Source organism: Vicugna pacos, chromosome 10 (genome assembly GCF_048564905.1).
Source record: "Vicugna pacos chromosome 10, VicPac4, whole genome shotgun sequence".
NCBI lineage: Eukaryota > Metazoa > Chordata > Mammalia > Artiodactyla > Camelidae > Vicugna > Vicugna pacos.
Window position 1 is genome coordinate 74198002 of NC_132996.1, and position 20475 is coordinate 74218476.

At 51.3% G+C, this 20475-nt stretch overlaps 1 protein-coding gene and 1 long non-coding RNA gene across 2 annotated transcripts in view; both read right to left on the bottom strand.

Annotated features, from left to right (window-relative positions):
* Positions 1 to 267: 267 nt before the first annotated feature.
* LOC116279191 (uncharacterized) overlaps positions 268 to 20475 on the bottom strand; it is a 45874-nt gene continuing 25666 nt past the window's right edge. The window contains exons 2-5 of the long non-coding RNA XR_012076871.1: positions 4989 to 5234; positions 2895 to 2964; positions 2501 to 2779; positions 268 to 2405 (exon numbers count right to left, since the gene is read on the bottom strand). This is a non-coding gene — a long non-coding RNA (uncharacterized lncRNA). The remainder of the gene's footprint in view (positions 2406 to 2500; positions 2780 to 2894; positions 2965 to 4988; positions 5235 to 20475) is intronic.
* Positions 8462 to 19120, bottom strand: LOC140698621 (uncharacterized). Its single transcript, XM_072968887.1, has 5 exons — positions 18985 to 19120; positions 17563 to 17767; positions 16927 to 17375; positions 16617 to 16621; positions 8462 to 9433 (listed from the first exon to the last, which is right to left on the bottom strand). Exons 1-5 carry the CDS (start codon positions 19118 to 19120, stop codon positions 8477 to 8479), a joined length of 1752 nt encoding a protein of 583 aa, XP_072824988.1. The 3' UTR covers positions 8462 to 8476.

A 20475-nucleotide genomic window follows, 5' to 3' on the forward strand; every position in this document is an offset into this window, starting at 1 on the left:
GGGGGAGCTGGTCAAAGGGCACAAACTTTCAGCTTTAAGGCAGGTAAGTGCCAGGGACCTAATGCACAGCACGGTGACTGGAGGTAACAGCGCTGCCTTGGATGATTGAACTTCGCTGAGAGCAGCTTGCGAAGTGTTCTCATCCCCAAAAAGGCACCTGTGAGGTGACGGATGTGTGAATTGACTTGATGACTGTCATCATTTCGCAACGTGTATATGTATCAAAACATCGCGTGGTACAACCTGAACACATACATTTTTTATTGATCAATCATACAGTTTTCTTTCATTTAAAGGGGAAAAAATACGAAAAACCCAACCTTTATCAGTTGCCTTCGGAGGAGGCTGCGAATCGATTCATTATTTTGAACAGGAGTAAGTGAGGGAGAGAATGTTGCGTTCACCCTGCTTTTTATACACAAGCTCTGTTACGGTTATCACACCGTGGGAGGAAGAATTCCAGATTATGAACGCAGGAGGAATGGCAGGGTTAGAAACACACCACTCCACAGGACTCATGAAACAGTGGCTACAGGTGACGAGAATGAATTATTTCACATCGAATTGACTGAACGCGACCAAGTCAGCGCTCAGAGGACAACATGCCGCCTGGAGCGTGGGCGCCGGCGTGAGGACCCCGGAGCTGAAAGCGCATCTTAGGCACCCACTGGGCTGCCACAGAGCGCGACGCGGCTCCTGCAGACCCGGGCCCCTGCCCCGGGAGCCCCACTGCACAGCAGGTGGCAGCCCGGCACGAGTCCCCTGGGAGCCGGGCGTGGCCGCGGGGGCGGTCCAAGCCGGCAAACAGGTGCTGTGGTCTCCGCACTGGCGTCCCCTTCTTCCAGGAGCCCCCGATGTCCCCGCCAGAGCTCGTCCTGACTCCCAGAGGGAGGGCGCGCAGGGCAGAGCCCCAGCTGACCCGCAGGGGCAAGAAGTGAACTTGCCTGTGCCGCCCACGGACTCGGCGGTGGCCTGTCCCTTGCCCCAGAAACCTCCCGGCACAGACGCACGCATGGTGCTGCGGGTGGCCAGGCGGGGGCAGAGAGGACGCGGCCTTCAGCGGCGGGAAGACGGTTATTACGCATCTGGGGAGGCGGCCCCAGACTGCGTGTCTCCGGGAGGAGCGCCCGCTCGGGGGCTCAGTGCTGCCTCCCTGCGGCCGTTGTGTCCATATCTGGCGACGTTCAGGGACCTGCCTGCTTTGCAAGCCAGAAGGAAAGGTGTGAAGAAAGTCCAGAAACGTGGGGGGTGGGGGGGCTACGGGATTCTCACCCCCAGCTGGAAGGGAGTGACACTCAGAAGGTCCTCGGGCAGCAAAGGGCGAGGCAAACTCAATCTAAGACATCCCCACTCTAAGCGTGTAGCTTCCCGGCTGCCCCAGGGGTGGCAGGGGTCCGCAGCCACCCCCAGGTTCGGGGCTGGAGTGAGAAGCTCAGCCCCCACAGAAGCATACGCTTAAGGTTCTTGACGTCCATGAAGCGCGTGTGTGCAGAAGGCGCTGCGGGAGTTCGGTGGGGGCAGGGAAGATGGCAAAGACCAGATGCCAGGTGGGTTTCAGAAGTAGAACTGACGGGGGCTGGTGACACTGACAGAAACAGGGCATCGGTGCCGCCCAGGCTCCGTCCTCCCCTGCCCTCAGATCAGGAGCGGCTCCCCGGCCCCGAAACTCCGTGAAGCACGGAGCTGCCCCGCATACTCCCTCCACGTCCAGCCCTTGGCCCAGCCCGCTTCGCCAGGCTCAGTCCAGCGGGTCTGTTACCCCAAGCCGTGTCACCCGAGTCCCAGGAAAGGTCCATCATGTCTTGAAAGTGTTCCGGGACAAGCCAACCCTTCTAAAATTATCCGCCCCCCCCCCACCCAACAGCTCACCCGCCTGAGATGCAGTCTATCCCGCAGCCCTGCCGGCTCTGCAGACCCAGCACTCAGGGGCCACTAAGGCCCTGGTCCTGCCTCTCTTGGCAAACAAAATCAGGTTTGAGATTCACCATAAAAATAAATGTAAAAAAAACCAATGCACCTAGGAGGGAAACCAGGAGATTTTTCAGAGAAGTTGAAGAAAGCCCTAACCACCATGACAAAGATGCTCAGCCATGAAGCCCCGTGGAAAACGGTATGGGGGTCCGTAAAAACTGAAAATAGACTTGCCTGTGATCCAGCAATCCCTCTCCTGGGCATCTGTCTGGAAAAGACCAAAGCTCTAATTCAAAAGGATACACACAGCCCGCTGTTCATAGCAGCACTGTTTACAGCAGCCACGACATGGAAGCAGCCCAAGTGTCCACCAACAGATGCCTGGGTAAAGAAGCTGTGGTGTATGTATACAGTGGAATACTACTCAGCCATAAAAAAGAATAAAATAGTGCCATTCATTTGCAGCAACACGGATGGACCTGGAGATCGTCATTCTAAGAGAAGTCAGCCAGAAAGAGAAAGAAAAATGCCATGTGATATCACTCACATGTGGAATCTTAAAAAAAAAGGACACAACTGAACTACTTACGATTTATAACTCAGAGGACTGATTTCTTGAATATGTGCGAGCACATCTGACTGTCCTTCGTGACTGGATCACCGCATGCTGTTGACTCTTGTTTTGTGGTTGGCTTTATTCCTTTGATAATATGTAAGTTTAAAAAGCTAAAGCTCTAATCTGTTCTTGTAAACAGTGATCAGCACATACTGCAAAGTTTTTAAATATGAGCGGTACGTGGTGTATATGTGTTCACATACGATACATTGCGTATGTGCGGTCCGACTGTAACAATTCTACCTCTGAAAACTGGAAAAGGAAAAAAAACTTCAGTTCAAGCCCTCCCAAATTCCCCTATCAAAAGGTTAATACTAATGCGTTAATAATGAGGCAACTAAATGCCAGGAGAAAAGCACACATTTACCTGTAGACAAACGTGTTTATACACACAGAGCAAGCACTTCAGACAGAATTTATGAAGAACTCCAGTAAATCTGTCACAAAAGAAGAAAACCAAAAAACACAATAAAAAGGGGCCAACAAAACTGAGCAAACATTCTTTACCCAGGAAGTGTCTAAACGATCAGCAGGCTCATGGAAAGGCGCTTGGCCACCTCCGTCACCAGGGCGGTGGCACTGCGCCCCCGCGGGGACGCGCAGGCTGTGGGCGCGGCGGCAGCGCGGACCCAGGGGGCTGGAGGCGAGGCGGCATGGCCACCCCTCACGGAAGATGCGGGCTGCTTGCACAGCTGATCGTGTGCTCCCTGGGAGTCCCGCCCCCAAAGGAAACAAGACACAGTTTCACCAAAAGATGCGCACAAGGATGCCCATTAAAGTTCCACCCCTCAGAGCCGCGGGCTGGAAACACTCCGAGGGTCTGTGAACGAGAGACCGGGGTCCCCTGGGGTGCGTTCCCGCCTGGAACCCTCGGCGGCGATAAAGCCACACACAGGTGCTGGTGCACAGGGCGACGTGCTGAGAACGCCCGCTCTGCGTTCCAGCTCTAAGACGTCCACGCAGGCGAAGCCGGCCGGGCGGCCACCGGGAGGGCAGGGCGGGCTTTCTGGACGGTGGCAGCGGCCTGTCGTGACCGGGGTGGTGGCTGCATCAGTGCTCGAGGGGCAAACCTGCGAGTCGTACGTGCAGACGTGCGCACCTCACTGGGTCTAAGTTCTACCTCCATGAAAAAACTGGAAATTCATTGTCTAAGACACGGAGGTCCGTCGGAGAGGACGGTGGCCGACACTTGCGCTAAGCGGTTGTGCAGCCTTTAAAGACAGGGAACGTGGGCTCTGTCCGCTGACGTGAGGGAGTTTCATAAAAGCGGACTGAACAAAACCGAGAGGCGCAGGAAGAGTAACAGTGATTGGTGACGCCGGGCCACGTGGAGAGAGAGAATGCCGGGTCGGATCCGTGTTTGGGGCGACCAGCCAAGCAGGTGGGGGCGGGAAACGAGGACGGGGGCACCCCAAGGAAGCACTGCTAGCAAAGCGCTTCACGTCTCGCTTTTCAAACTTGACAAAATACTGAGACTGGTCGTTCTGGGGAGCAGGAACTAGGAACGGTCTATTTTTCTGCTCAACACTTTTATTTTAAAAATGACACCCGCTGACGTGTAAGCAGAGAAATAGAAACATCAGGGCGGGGGACAGAGGTTGGATATCAACAAACAGAAATGGGAAAACCGAGGGCGGTGACTCCGCTCCCAGGAGCTCCCTGACGGGGGAGCTCGGTGACTGTTTAAAAAGAGACGCACCCAAAAGGGAGAGGCCACATTTAGAAACCAGAGAAGTGGACTGTGGCTTGAGCTGTCGGGAGCTCACGGGGTGGCAGAGTTTAAACACAGCGCCTGTGCACATGAACTAGGGAAAAGCGTCAGAGGAAGCAGTCATAGGCTGAGGGGGACCCCCGGCAGGTGTCCTGAGGCTCCCGGCCCTGGGGGCTCCACACCTGAACGCCCCCCCACCTGCTCCTCGGACCCCCCCTCCCCCCACCAGCACAGTGGGCGCTGCGGCTGTTCCGGGGCTGTGGCTGGTGTGGGGGCCCCCAGTCCAGCTGCTGTGCTCCCCTGCGCTGCCAGTGTGAGAGCTGCTCTGTAACACACCCCCAGTGGCTGCAGCTTGGATGCCCTGGACGGAGACCCGAATTTGATCTCACAGCCCTCAGTCCTGGCCCTGGCCTGGTGTTTCCTGGAATGTGGGCAGAGGACCGTTCAGAGCAGGAACCGCATGCCCGGGACCTGTGAGGGTGGTCGTCCCCCTCACCTCCCATCACCTTCTTGTGAAGAGCCCTTGAAAATGGAGCCAGGCAGCCTCCTCTCCCAGATCGCCTCTCTCTACCGGGGCTTTCACGGCCCCTCCTCTCAGCCTCGGCCCCAGCCCTCAGACATCTCTCTGAGGAAGGTTCCTGACGTCAGGTGCGTAATTCTGTTTATCAGGGTCTGCATCTTTGCGATTCCTTTAAATAAACCTACCCCTTCCCCGCACAAGCGCTGGTCTTTACATGATTCTCTTCTTACCGTTGCTGTTAGTCTGCCACGTCAGCATCCGTCCCGTCTCTGGAGCGTCACGTCCTTTGTGGCTCTCCGGAATCCCGCCAGGGCGTTCAGTGACCCACGGGACACGGCGTGCTCAGCGCGCACTGCTCACGCGGTGCGAGGGGCTGGCGGTCAGGAAGGAACGCGGCGTGCACCTGCCCAAGGCGCCCACAACCGTGGTGCGGGAGAAGGGCAGAGGGCCAGGCAGCCACCAGGGCGACAGGACACCTGGGGAGGGACAGAGGCATGAAGGTGAGACCGGCCACGGAGGGACTGGGGACCAGCTAACGTCTTATGTCACTTGAAGGTAGAATTTTGGACGTGGCGACCACTGGGACTGGGAGGGGCATGAGGAGGAGTGGGAGGAAAGGGCTGTCTCTGAGTCGGGGACCGCACAGTGGCCCGCACCCTTGGTTTCGGGTGTGGTTCTGCGTCAGAACAGTGTGGTGCCAGGTGGCACCGGAGTCGGGCTATGAGGTTTTGAAAGGATTTATATCTTCAAGTCTTAGAAAAGCCAACAGGGAAGTCCTAAGCCACCTGTGGGTGGTCCCCAAACACCTGCCACCCGGAGGCGGCCAGACCTTCTGCAGAAGAGCAGTGAGGCTCTCTGCGCAGAGACTCGCATCCCCTCTTCACGTTCGGGAAGTCTGAAGCCCTGACACCAGAGGGAGGCGTGTGTGTGCGTGCGCACGCACGTGCAGAGGAAGGGTGGGGAGACGTGCCTTCAGAACTGCGGGGACTCGGGGCTCAGAGGTCACCGTAACCAGTCGTGTGCCTGGAAGCCCGCCGAGGACCCGGCTGACCCTGGGTGGGGCCCCCAGGCGCACACACTGGCTCCCCAGGGTACCCCTGACCGATGCTGCTGCCCCACGGCCCTGCGGAACTTCCCCGAGACCTCTGATTCCACAGCGAAGACAATCAAGTACTAACCTGAGATGCTGCAGACACAGGGTGCTGCTCGGGGAGCTGCCTCGTCCCCCACGGCCGGGCACCGGGACCACCTCCCCCTAAAGAGAGACCCCAGCTCAGCCCAGGGCTGGCTGCAGGGGCGGGCGGGCGCCTTTATCACCAGACTCTTGAGTTGTGTCTGCCCCATCTCGGCCTCTGTTTTCTGTTCCACATTCTCCACTCGGGAAAGCAGAGTGGGCGGGGGTCGAGGGGCGCCCAGGCCAGTTGAAGAGCACAGGACGAGGACCTACGACTCCTGCCCCCGCCCTGACCGCCCTGGACACAGCCAGAGGGCAGCCCGGGTCTTGACCGCCTTCCTGCTCTCACCCATGTTTCCCGCCGAGCTTGCAGTCCTGTTCCCTCCAAGACTCAGAGCAGCCAGACAAGACGCTGACCACTGTTCCTGAATCCCAAAGCCACCTTCTTCTTCCCCAGGAACAGAAGCACCTCGGGCCAGCGGCAGGCTGCCGCCCACCACCTCCAGCACCGGCGGGCAGCGTCCACTTCCGACGCAGAGCCAGGCCCAGACCAGGCCCTGCCACGGCGCCCCTGTTCTCCGCCAAGGGGAACCCACTTGAAGCCACAGCGGGGATGCAGGACTTGGTTCCCAGAGGTTCCCCTGTGAGAGCGGAGAGCAGTCAGGAGGGAGGGCAGGGGGGCCGGGACGGGTGCCCGGCAGTCAGTCAGAGGGAGACGGAGGAGCAGCTCCCAGCCCGCGGGCCAGGGGTCCACGTGGGACGGGAAGGGGACCGGTCACAGCAGGGCAAGGGCCACGTCATTCTTATTGGCTAGTAAAGGACGTGCACCTCAGAGAGCTGAAAACACAGGCGGCCTTGGATACAGAGTAAGCACGAGCTACGCCGCCTGTTTTTTTAAACTACATGCGATCAACCGAAATGTGAGCACTAGCGAACGGGGCCGTGGGCGATTCGCTTTCTCCTCCAATTTGCTACTTTTGCTTAACTAAGAGCCCATTTTCTTACTGAGAACCGACTGACAAACACGGAGACCAGGTGCAGGCGGGCTACGCGATGGTCTGACACCCGCATATACCGTGAAACAGGCGTCACAGCAAGTCTAGCAAACAAACACGGCCTCGGAATCACAATTTCCTTCTTGAGATGAGAAGGTCAAGATCTGCTCTTTTAGCAACGTGCAAACATAGAAGACAGTGTCATTGACCACAGTCCCCGCGCTGCACGTCGCACCCCCGCGACTTATTTTCAGGGACTAGTTTTTGTTGATTTTGGGGGGGCTAATTGGGTTTATTTCTGTTATTTTTCAGTGGAGGGACGGGGGATTGAACCCAGGACCGCGTGCGTGCTGAGCGCGTGCTGCACCGCTGAGCTGCCCCCCGCCCCCTCCGTGACTGATTTATAACTGGAAGTTTGTACCTTTGCCCCCATTCACCTATTTTGCCCATCTTCACCCTCTTATCAATCAGTTCTCTGCACCTGTGAGCCCATTTGGCTTTTTTTTTTAATATTCTACATACAAGTGAGATGACACAGCGTCTTACTCCGTCTGACTTAACTCGTTTGTCACGATGCCCTCTAGGTCCAACTGTTTTCTTACAAACAGCAAGACTTCCTTCTTTTTTGTGGCTGGACAGTATTACGTTACAAATCACATGTGCTGTGCCCACTCGTCCTCAGTGGACACCTAGGCCGCTTCCATGTCCCGACTGTTGCAGATAACACTGCAGTGAGCACGCGGGTCCAGGGATTGTTTCAAGGGAATGTTTTCCTTTCTTTAAGATAAATACCCATTAGCAGAACTGCTGGATCATATGGCAGGTCTATTTTTAATTTTTGGAGGAAACGCCGTGCTGCTTCCCACTGGGGCTGCCCCGGTTTGCGTTCCCACCAGCAGGGCGCCAGGGCCCCCTTCCCTCCACGCCCGCACCGGCATTTGTTATTTGCTGCCTGCTTGCTGACGGCCACTCTGACAGGGGTGACGGTGTCTCGCGGGGCATTTCCCTGATGAGCGGCCGTGGTGAGCACCTCCTCACGTGCCTGTTGGTCATCCGTGTGCCTTCCTTAGAAAACTGTTTATTCAGATCTTTTGCGCATTTTTAAAGTGTATTGTTTGTTTTCCTGTTATTGAGTTGTATGAGTTCATCACATATTTTGGACATTAACTCCTTATCAGATGTATGATTGATAAATATTTCCTCCTATTCAGTAGGCTGCCTTTTAATTTTGTTGATGGTTTCCTTTGCCGTGCAAGAAGCTTTTTAGTTTGACGTAGTCCTACCTGTTTTTTTTGCTTTTGTTTCCATTGCAAACCTCAATTAAAATAAAATATTGAAGATAAATAATAGGGAAATTTTCAGTACAGAAAATAGATAAGTTGACAGTGACCCCTGGATCCCTCAATTAGACGTAGTCAAAAGATAACTAGAAACTTCATGAATCTGGAGCTGTTCCTTTTTACAAGAAATAAACAGGATGGGGAAGAAGCCAGATTTAGAAACCTACGAAGGTGTCTGCTGGACAAAAGCCAAAAAAAGCCCGGGGAATCTAGGAGCACAAACAGGACATGGTAGCACAAAAGGAACCAGGAAGTGGCCTGCGCCCAGATCTCACCTGACCCTGGCAGGGGTATAAATGCCCCTGGCCCTGGAGGCTCCACACCTGAACACCTCCCCTCTCTCTCCACCTGCTCCTCTGACCACCTCCACTCTCCACCCACCAGAACCATGAGTCACTGTGGCTGTTCCGGGGGCTGTGGCTCCAGCTGCTGTGTGCCCGTGTGCCGCTGTGTGCCCGTGTGCCGCTGTGTGCCCGCCTGCTCCTGCTCCAGCTGTGGCAAGGGGGGCTGTGGCTCCTGCTCCAGCTGTGGCAAGGGGGGCTGTGGCTCCTGTGGGGGCTGCAAGGGGGGCTGTAGCTCCTGCGGAGGCTGCAAGGGGGGCTGTGGCTCCTGCTCCAGCTGTGGCAAGGGGGGCTGTGGCTCCTGTGGGGGCTGCAAGGGGAGCTGTAGCTCCTGTGGGGGCTGCAAGGGGGGCTGTAGCTCCTGCGGAGGCTGCAAGGGGGGCTGTGGCTCCTGCTCCTGCTCCAGCTGTGGCAAGGGGGGCTGTGGCTCCTGTGGGGGCTGCAAGGGGGGCTGTGGCTCCAGCTGCTGTGTGCCCGTGTGCTGCTGTGTGCCCACCTGCTCCTGCTCCAGCTGTGGCAAGGGGGGCTGTGGCTCCAGCTGCTGTGTGCCCGTGTGCTGCTGTGTGCCCACCTGCTCCTGCTCCAGCTGTGGCAAAGGGGGCTGTGGCTCCTGCTCCTGCTCCAGCTGTGGCAAGGGGGGCTGTGGCTCCTGCTCCAGCTGTGGCAAGGGGGGCTGTGGCTCCTGTGGCTGCTCCCAGTCCAGCTGCTGTGTCCCCATTTGCTGCCAGTCCAGCTGCTGCAAACCCTGCTGCTCCCAGTCCAGCTGCTGTGTCCCCGTTTGCTGCCAGCGCAAGATCTGAGGCTCTGTCCAGGGACCTCAAGTGGCTACTGCAGATCCAGGATGTCTAGGAAGTGATCAGTGTCCCATCCCAGAGTTGCAAATTGCAGCTGTGAATTCACCTTTTCTAGAATGGGGGAGCCTAGATTTCCAGTCCCAGCGGTTTCTCCCCAGATTCTAGAGGAGAAGATGGATCTCCTGTGCCTTCTGTCCATTCTGGATTCTCTGCCTCATCCACCTTGTGGGAGAGTAACTTCCTCCTCACAGTCCCTTCAACAATGACTGTCTCCTCAGGCCCCTGATCCCTGGAGCCCATCACCCATCATGCTTCAGACGTGGCTGAGCCTGGTCAGTCCCACAAGTTCGAAGTCTGGAGCACAGGCCAGGAGATGTCCAGCTCGCACAACGCCCTCCCCCAACCCCACACCACCTGGCCCGGCTCTGGCACGTCTTTGTAACCTGCCTGTGTTTCTTTCCCTGCCAAGGTCCACACTGACCTGGCGACAGCTCTAAATAAACTCGTTCCTAGCTCGAGGACTCTGTCTCCATGGTATTTCTCTAATATTCGCTCCAATGGGAAATTCAAAAAACACCTGTGCATTATTGATGGGAGTAAAAACAGATGGAACTTCTTTTTCTGAAGGTAAATTTGGCAATATTTACTACAATTTCGCCATTGACAGTATTATTTTTACTTGCTTTGGTGGCATTATCCAATACAATTATTAAAGAGAATGAAACAGAAAAATGTAACAGTTGGAAGCAGAAGGCAAAATTATCATTATCCACAGATGGTTCCACCGTATACCTGGGTGGGTGGGGAGAGTCAAATAAAAAATGCTGAAAAATGTAAGTGAACTCAGGTAGAGGGCTGGGTACATAACATGTAAAATCAACAGCCTTTCTATTCACACATAATAAACAGAAATGTAATGACAGAAAAGAACCACACTCTGCCAACATGAACTTTATAAGACACATTTCAAAAATCTATACAAAAAAGCAGCATTTACGATAGTAAAAACGGGAAATTGTCTAGATGTCCATTATTAGTAGAAAAAAAATTCTTTGCAGCATAGTCAGTCAGTGGAATACCACATGGCAAAGAGAATCCTAGAAACATAATACTGAGTGGAAGAATCCAACAAAAAGGTATACACCATGACTCCTTCGATAGGAGTCATGTGCGCGCGCACACACACACACGCAAAGAACAGGCTGGTCTGTGCCACCAAGGAGCGGAGCAGGGCTCTTTCGGGGAGAAGTGTCAGGAAGGGAGACAGGAAGAGAGATCCTGAGGTCTGGTAATGTTCTGTTTCTAAATACATGTGTGTTCATTTTGCGAAAGTTTATCAAGCTGCTTTCTTATGTGCATTTTTCTCCTTTAATTTATATTTCAATAAAAGTCTCTTAAAATCTATGTGAAGAACACTTCAATATGCTGCAAGACGTAAAAGGACTCATGAATAAAAGAGCAGATAACTCTTCTCTTAATAGGAAGTGTTAACCCTATAACCAAGTCATGCTTCCTAAATTAATATATATTTAATCTGAATAAATATACCAAGAAGATCTTTTAAGTAGCTATTCTGATTGTAACATTCACACAGAACAAATATACGCATAAAAGCAGCCAAGACAATGTTAAAAAGAAAGGGGACCAGCTATCAAACGTATAAAGTTACGATAATTCAAACAACTTGACACAAGCACATGGAGATCCAACGGAGAAATGTCAAAGAGCAGACCCACCGGAAGGGGAAGCAAGCACGCACGCGGCCCCCTTACCTGTGAAAGACGGCGCGTGTGATTTGTTTACCAATGTGTTCTCCATGCATGGTATTAAAGCAATCAGTAGGATCTGGGAAAACCAAAATTGTAACTTTACTTCACCTCTTACTCTAAAAATAAATTCCATAAGGAATGAAGACACAAACAAAAACCACACAAAACAGCTTAAAGAAAACAGGAACTTCAAATAACATCGGGATGGAATCGTTTTTTTCTAAGCACGACACACAATTCAGCAGCCCACAAAAAGAAAAGGTTGATAAGTTCAGCATCAAAGGACAATAGACATGCAAAAAGAAAAAGCTCATCTGCATGGCAAAAGAAATAAGTAAGTAAGAGCAGCGTCAACGGACAGTCCACGAGGCGCCAGGCCCCGCCCGAGGGCAGCCGTCCGTCTCGCCCGCCGCGCGCGCTGACAGCCGCCGTCCCTGTGCGGGAGGCACGGACCACAGGCGCGACGCGCGGCACGGTCAGCTGCCCTCCTGGAGGCGGTGCCGGGGACTCGCGACATTACAGGCTTCTGAGAAGGGGCAGGGACAACATGCTTAGGAGGTCTGAGGTGGCTAGAAGCACACACGCAGACCCAGAGAAGACACAGCCTCCGAAAACGTCTGAGCGGCTACCTCACGCCCGCCGGAACGGGGATTACCCCGAAGACAGCAAACAGCAAGCGGCGGGGGGGGGGGGGGGCGGGGAGCAAAGGGGGCCCTGGCGCAGCGTCAGCGGGACCGTAAATCAGTCCAGTCATAATGGAAAACAGTACGGAAGCTCCTCAGAAAATCAAAAATACAAATACCACGTGATCCAGCAAATTCACAGCTGGGTATTAATCCTAAGAAAATAAAATCAGGATTCAAAAAGATACATGCACACCAATGTTCACTGCAGCATCATTTACAATGGCCAAGATACGGAAGCAACCTAAGTGTCCCCTGATAGATGAATGGATAAAGAAGATTCGAGGTACAGACGCGCACACACGTATGTGTACAATGGAATGCTACACTGCCGTAAAAAGTGAAATCTTGCCTTTTGTGACAACATTGATGGATCTACAGGGCGTTACGCTTAGTGAAATGAGTCAGAGAAAGACAGGTCTCACTTACATGTGGAACCTAAACAACAAAATGAAGAAACAAAAGAAAATTAAAACAGACTCACAGACACAAGTAACAAACAAGTGGTTGCCAGGGGCTGGGGGGCGGGATGCAAAGTAGGTGAAAGGGGTTAGTAGGTACAAACCTCCAGCTGTTAAATAAATACGCCGCGGGGGTGTGAGGCACAGCACGAGGAACAGGGCAACAGCACTGTAATAGCTTCTGTATGGGGACAGGTGGTTCCTGGACTTACCGTGGGGGCCACTTCATGATGTGTGCAAACGTAGGAAGTACACCTGAAACTAAGATAATGTTGTACATCAACTATATTTCAACTAAAATTAGTAACACAGACAGAGTTTGAAACATCGGCCTAAATACATGAAGCGAACTTTGGCAGAACTGAAAGGAGAAGCCTCAGCACAACACGAGCAGGAGGCTGCGGTGCCTCGCTCTCAACAACGGCAGGCAGCAAGACGGAGGAGCGAAAGGAGGCAGAGGCGCCACACGGCTTAAAAACCGGACCTCACAGGCGTGCACAGAACACTCTACTCAAAGAAGACCGAGTACGAATTCTTCTCACGTGCACATGGAACCCTTTGCAGAACAGACCACAGAACAGGCTCAACAGGTGTAAAACACCAGATACCATATGAAGTATCTCCTCCAACCACAACAGGGTGAAGTTTAAAATCCATAACAGAAGGAAGACTGGAAAATCTGTACGTCTGTGAAAATTAAACAACACACTCTCAAATAACCAATGAGTAAAGAAGTCATAAGAGGAATTGGAAAATACCAAGAGACTAATGAAAATGAACACACAACACACTAAAACATAGCAAAAGAAGAGACGGCCGTGCGGGTGAGAGTTTCGCTATAAACTCGTACATTACAAAAGAAGAAAGGTCTCAAATTAACAAACTAGCTCTACAGGAACTACAGAAAGAAGGACGAGCGAAATCAAAAGCCAGCAGAAGGAAGGAAATAATAAATATTAGAGCACAAATTAATGAACTGCAGAATAGAAAGCCAGTAGAAAAACGGACAAGCCCGTAGCCAGATTAACTAAGGAAACAGAAAGAAGACTCAAGTAACTAAATCAGAAGTGAAAGGGAATATTACAAATGATGCCACAGAAACTAAAGAAAGATGATAAGAGAATACTGTGAGCAATCGTGTGCCAGCAAGTTGGATAACCTAGAGGAAGGGGTAAGTTCCTGGAAATACACGACCTCCGAAGACTGAACCGTGCAGAAAAGGAAGCTCTAAACAGAACGATAGCTAGCAACGAGATTAAATCAGGAACTCAAAGCCTCCTGACAAAGCCCAGGACCAGAGAGTGAACCAGAATTCTATCAAACACTTGAGGAAGAATTAGCACCACTCCTTCTCAGACTTTCCCAAAGAACTGAAGAGGAGGGAGCACTTCCAAATTCATTCTGAGACCAGCATTATCTTGACACCAAAACCAAAGACACAACAAGAAAGGAAAGCTAAAGACCAATACTTTCAATGGACATTGCTGCAAAAACCCTCAATAAACTGTCAGTAAACAGCCAAACAGCTTGGGGAAAAGAACAAAATTGGAGGACTCACATTTCCTGATTCCAAAAACAGGTTACAAAGCTACAGTAATCAAAACAGTGTGACACTGGCATAGAGACAGAGATGGGAAGAACAGAGAGTCCAGAAGTAAACCCTCACATACAGGATCGAATGCCCTTCGACCAGGGCACTAAGAGAACCCCTCGGGAACAGGACGATCTAGGCAACACATGGCATTAGGAAAGCTGGATCTCCACATTCAAAAGAGCAAAACTGCACCCTTACCTTGTGCCATATACAAAATTCAGCTCAGAATGGATTCAAGACCTAAACATGACCCCAAAACTACACAACTCCTAGAAGAAAACATAGGGGGAATCTTTATGATATTGGTTTTGACAATTGTTTCATGCATAAGACACCAAAAACACAGGCAGCAGGAGCAAAACCAGACAAGCGATATCGCGTCAAAGCGAAAAGCTTCTGCACGGCAACGGGAGCAAGCAACAGAGTGAAAAGGCAGCTGCAGAATGGGAGAAAGCATTTGCAAGTTGTGTGTCTGACAAATATTGCCTCATCCCCAGGAAGATGCATGCCATTAAAGAAACAGAAAACAGCAGGTGTTGGCAGGGATGCAGAGAAGTCAGAATCCTCGTGCACACTTTGTGAGATTATAAAATGACGCAGCCACCGTGGAAAACTGTACGGCAGCGCCTCAAAACAATTAAAAACAGAACCACTATATGATCCAGCAACTCCCCTTCTGGGTATGCAGCCAAAAGAACCAAAAGGACAGTCTCAAAGAAATGTCTGCACACCCATGTTCATAACAGCACTATTCACAACATCCAAGAAGTGGAAGCAACACAGTGTCCACAGGTGGGTGAATGGAGACGCAAAAGGGGAATGTCCCACCGTAGGCTACAGCACGGACGAACCTTGAGGATTTTAGACTAATGAAAAAAGTCGGTCACAAAAAAACAAATAGTATGTAATTCCAATTATATGAGGTCTCCAAAGTAGCCAAATTCATGGATGTAGAAAGTACAGTGGTGGCTGTAGGGGCTGGGAAGACGGGGAGGGGGAGGGCAGCTGGCTTTGAAGGGTATAGAGTCTCAGTTCTGCAAGATGGAAAGGTTCTGGAGACCTGTTTCCCAACCATGTAAATATGCCTAACACTGCTGGACTGTACGTTTTAAAATGGCTAAGATTTTAAACTTTATGGTATGTATTTCTTACCAAAAAATTTTTTAAAATTCAATATTGAAAATGAGCAAAGAACATGGACAGTCTGATTATGGGAAGAAATACAAATGGGTCTTAAATGACACAAAAATGCATATTATAACCCTAAGATACGTAATTTCTCAGCTATCAGACAAACTTACTCAGAAAGTTTGACAATACAATGAATTGTCAAAGATGGGCATGTTCACACCTTTTGGGGAATATTAATCGGTTTCTAATGATGGAAATTTGACAGCATTTATCAAGAATTTTAAGTGTCCATATCGTTTGCCCCGGAAACCCCAGTTCTAGGAAGTCAACACAGGGATTATTATTTCATTATTCTTCCAAGCTTCCAAAGGAGCCATAATGACTTGAACGTCCTGTAACAATAAGCTACGTGAAATATATAACACAGTCAAAAATGAAGTAATCAGCAGTGATGCCCAAAAATGAAGCAGCCCTGGGTGTAATGGTTTAGCCTGGCGCCTAGAATGTGTTAAGTGAAAAAAATCAAGGTGCAGATCATGTGTAGAAGGTGCAACCCTTTACGTTGGCTCTGAGGAAGGCAAGTAGGCAGTGGGGCGTGGGTGGGAGAAACACATTTACCTCTCACCGGGTTATCTTTCAAATTTACCGTGGCAGCAGAATAACGGCCCCTCGAGGACATGCATGTTCTGACCTGGGGAACCTGTGAATATGTTACCACATGTGGCAAGGGTCGCTTTGCAGGTGTGCTTAAACTGAGGGCTGAGATGCGAGGCTGTCCTGGATTATTTTGGTATGCCCAGTGTAACCATCAGGGTCTTAAAAGACAAGCTTTATACCAAGGTCCTTTGAGAGTCAGAAAGGGAGATGTGACCACAAAAGCAGAGGTCAGGGTGCTGCAGTTGGAAGACAGAAGAGAGCCAGGAGCCTAGGGAAGCAGGTGGACTCCTGAAATCAGAGGAGGCAAAGGAGCAGAGCCTTCCTTCCAGCCTCCAGCGGGAACACGGCCCTGTGTTCCTTGGCCGCCACCGCCTGGCGATGCTCTGGCCTCCAGGGGCTGTGCTGAGACACCGTGTTTGTGGTGACTTGTGCTGCAGCGGTAGGACTTGAACCCATGCACTATGGGTGGTTACGACTCACCAAAACTAACCAGCTTGAGACACACATTTATCAGCACTTTAGATGTGCGCACCCACTTGCCTGGCAATGAGCCTTCGAGAAATATATTCTAAGGGAAAAACTGCAAATGAACACAAAGATTTATGCACAAGGAGAGCTATCACATGACTTTTAAAGAGGAAAACTTGGGATCTATCAAAGGTTTAAATATTTAAAGAACAAACAGAAAATTTTGTAAGAATGTTCATAGAGAATTATCAATATAAATACAATGTCACTAAAATTAAAACTCCAAAGGACCAGTAAACAGAAGAGCAGATACAGCTTCAGAGAGAGATGCTGAACAGAGGGCAAATGTTAAAGAAAATTGATTGGAATGCAGCATAGAAAAATGTTTAAATATGAAAACAACCTTAAGACACATGAAGAATACAATGAAAAGTTTCAACATACTTCTTACACAAGCTGCGGAGGGAGAGAACAGAGATTACGGATAAAATCCGACATTTGGAAACAACAGTTATCCAGAATGGATAAAAGGATGGATTTCATACTGAATAATCTCAAGGCCAAAACATGATAAACAAAATTTACATAAATCCAAACCTGGCCACATCACAGTAAAACTTCAGAACACGACGGCAAATAGCAAACCTCTGAAACTACCAGAGCAGAAAGACTAACTAATGCTTCCATTGGCAACAGACTTCTCAACTGGAAAGGAGGGGGCGGGAGACGCGGGGGACATCGAGCACCAGGAGGAAGCGGACCGCTGTCGGTCTGGGGTTCTACGCCCAGCAAGGCCGTCTGCACCAGCTCGGCGCGAAGTGGAAACGCCGCTGCGCTCCGCTCAGACGAGAGAGCCCGCCGCCGCCGCCGCCGCCGCCGCCCCGTGGCCGGCCCCCCGGGCCCCGCAGGCCCTTGGGGAGGCGGGAAAGCCCAGGCCGGGGGCGCGCGCGCGCGCAGGTCACGTGGCCTGCGGACGGCGCAGAGCAGGACGCGCGCGGAGAGCGCCCGAGCGAGCGGGGCGGCGCAGCACCCCGGCGAGGCGGCTCGCGTGGCCCCGGGGGTCGGTCGCGGGAGCCGGGACCCTCTGGCCACTCGGCTCACAGGCCTGCCCGGGGGCCCCGGGCTCGGACCCAGCCCCGCGCTCGCTCCGTGTTGAAGGCGGTGGCGGAGGGCGTCGTGGCGGCGGGCCGACGGGCTCCGGCGCCACCTCCTGTGTCTGGGGGGTTCCTCAGGGACGCTTCCGGGAGAGGACGGCCCTGTCTCTCAGGACGGAAGTCAGAGGGCCGATAGCCTCCCTCCTGACCGTCCTCTCAGGGGGACATAGGCCGAGGCTTGCCCACCCAGCCGGCCCCGGGCACCGCATCAGAGACTAGTGGTGCGGGGAGCAGGGCCCCCACGGGTCTGCTTCGGGGGCGCAGCCCTCCCAGGTCCCGGCGGCGCAGCGGGGCCCGGGGCCGGGGCCGCGCCCGGTGTGGGGACCCGCGCCCAGCGAGGGGCCGGCAGCGCTGGCGGGAGCCGCGCGGACGGCGCCTCCTCCCCGGGCTGCGCGCTCGTAGCCGCCCCTCCCCTGCTCAGGCTCCCGCCTTCGCCTTCGGGGCGAGCCTGCAGGGAGCGGCCGGTGAGCTCTCCACGCCACGCCCACAAGTCACCCACAGCAGGTCTCCGGGCACGCAGCTAAGACCTCCCACCAAAGCAGGAGAAACAAATTACACACCTTCACAGAGCCTGGAGGGTCCAGCTGGGGTGAACATAAAAAATGAAGAGCTAGATTAATACAATAAGGAAGCAAAGAAAAAGTACGGTGACTGGAAAACATCCCTCCCCCGCAAAGAAAGAAAGAAAAATGTATCAACACTCCCCTCCCCCCAAAAGGAAGTGAAGTCATCACTTCAAAGACAAATCTGCAGGTTCGTTTTCTTTAATCTGTTAAGAGAATAGTTGTAAAACAAAATGCCATGGAAATGCTGAGAATAAAGAAATAGGAACATATTAACCAAGGAAAATGCATATAGTTATGTTTTAACATCAAAGCAGGCTTTCAAGGCAAAGTTACAGAAGAGGGAGGTGGGGGTGGGAAGAATGGAAAAGGAGACGGTGATAAACGCCTCTCAATTCATGATCAAAGGGCAAATTCACAAGGAAGGTAGGACGTTCGTTCCTGAAACTGCATGCATTCAAATACATAAAGCACACGAAAATATCGAAGACAAAAATGGGAGGGTTACACGGAGAAAGTGATGACCCCGCGGTTACAAGCACTGCAGGTTTTTAACAAGCTTCTCTCAGTAATTATGAGACTGAAAATATAAAACGTCAGCACAATGACCGAAAATTCAAATCATCCAACAGCAGCTTAGCCTCCTGAACGTATACAGAGCACGGTTCCCAACACCAAGAGAGCGTATATTTTTTTTCCTAAAGACATTTTGGAACGTTGATCAAAATTAACCAAATCCTGGGCTGGATCCATTTCGCATGAGCCCTTAAAAAGATGTCAAAATGTAAAAGCACGTGTGCCTCATTTATCCAAAACAGTTGATGAAAAGTCAACCCAATTAAATAAGGACGTGTACAAAATAAACCGATACATGAAATAAAATAAGCCAGATACGAAATACATCCCCACTGCCAAACGTCCTCCTTCGCAAACGGTGGTCCCTGATTCGCCCACAAGACTTGCGCGTTGCAGCGGAAACAGAAGACCTTATCGGCTGCACTGAACATCTCCACCAACTCAGCACCATCCCCCCGCAGCTTTATTCAAAAAGTGAAAAAACTTGCAGATGACTGTAACCAGCCCTTCCTTGGAGGGCATTCACGATCACAGAACACCACGTAGGTAAGGGTGTCCACGCAGAGCGCCGTGCCCAGCCACCTCCTGGCCTCGGTCACAGCAGAACAAGGCTGCCCCCAGGCCACTGAAGGCAGCTCCTTCCTAACTTGCTCCAGGTCCATCCTTAAGAAGCCACGTGTCAACTGGCATTTTTCTCTAAAGAATCTAGAGGTAACGGTGGTCTGCCCAGCATAAGGCTGTTCAAGGCTTACAACATGGGTTCAATACTCTAAAAACTCTGAAACGTGTCTTCAAAAATTCAGAAGAGAAAGCTGAACACAAACAGTATACAAAAGTTGTTCAAGAAAAAAAAGTTGTTCCAGTACCAATGTGCCTTCTGAACTGCAGTTCGGAAATACCTTTTGAACTTTCCAGTTAAAAAGGGAGGAAGTACGGGACGCTGGGTTGAACGTATATAAAGCAAGCATTCCTTTGTCATCTTTACGTTTATTTATGAAAGAACTGAGAGGTACTTCTCACCAAAAGTAATAAAATGTGAAATAAACATGATAAAAACAAGCTATAAATCATTTCGACAGGAGACCCAAATGTAGCAAAATTTTCATATCACACCAACAGCAGAATTCATAAAGAGAGACATTCAAGCAGAAGTAATAAAGGCTCATAGATTATTTGAAAATCTGATTGATGTATAACAGTGAATCATTTAAATATTTTGGGAAAGATTTAAGTTTCCTGCTAATTGGACGTAAAAATATTGATGCAGCCAAAGGTGTTATAAAACCCGTAACAGCCCACTCTAACGAGGACGTCATCGTGAACAGATCGACGAGTGTAGTTAAGCAGAAGAGAATGTAAGACTAACCAGCACACAGAATGCCGCTGTCCTGAAGTTTGAATTAGTATTTTCCCAGATTTGACAGCAAACCTAAAAACCTGTATGACAATACCATGAGACTAAAAGAAATTTTCAAAATCGACAGTAAAAAAAAACAAATCTTACGCAGCCACGATAGAGTTGAGAAACTAGTATGTTTTCCTAGTCCCTCTTTAGAAAACGAAGTTATAAAATTGCTGTCATATGAAGAAGTGACGGAAGGACGTGTGGCCAAAAACCAGTGGGGAAAAGTGCTGTGAGGTGGGCGGGGCGGGGGGAGTTCAGGCAATTCATTCAACAAAATATAAGGGTTTTTCCCACGTTTGTCGGTATTCGTCAGTTCTTTAAATCTGTGAATTACTGTGATTTCTTATTCTAATTATCAACTCAGATATATGCACACTCTTTCTGAGTTGGGCCCCAAAAACCAGAGGACGCACAGAGATCTTAAAACCAAGAGTTTCAGCTCGAAACGATGCCAGATTCGCTCAAGCAAGCGCGACGCCTCTGTGCGCGAAGCAGCGGGCCGCGCGGCCCCGGCCGCCAGGACGACGCGGTGCGTGGAGAGCCAGACCCGCAAATGCTACCGTCCCGGGCTGTGTGCTCGTGAAGAGCACCGGGCCCCAGCGTCTCACGCAG

What these genes read in the sequence shown, in the direction of transcription:
- LOC140698621 (XM_072968887.1), bottom strand. Translation starts at nt 19,120, where the DNA reads ATGGACCTGGAGCAAGTTAGGAAGGAGCTGCCTTCAGTGGCCTGGGGG. An exon ending in CTACGTGGTGTTCTGTGATC is followed by an intron (nt 17,768 to 18,984) that starts GTGAATGCCCTC and finishes CGCTCCCTGCAG; the next exon opens with GCTCGCCCCGAAGGCGAAGG. An exon ending in TGCGCCCCCGAAGCAGACCC is followed by an intron (nt 17,376 to 17,562) that starts GTGGGGGCCCTG and finishes CCCCAGACACAG; the next exon opens with GAGGTGGCGCCGGAGCCCGT.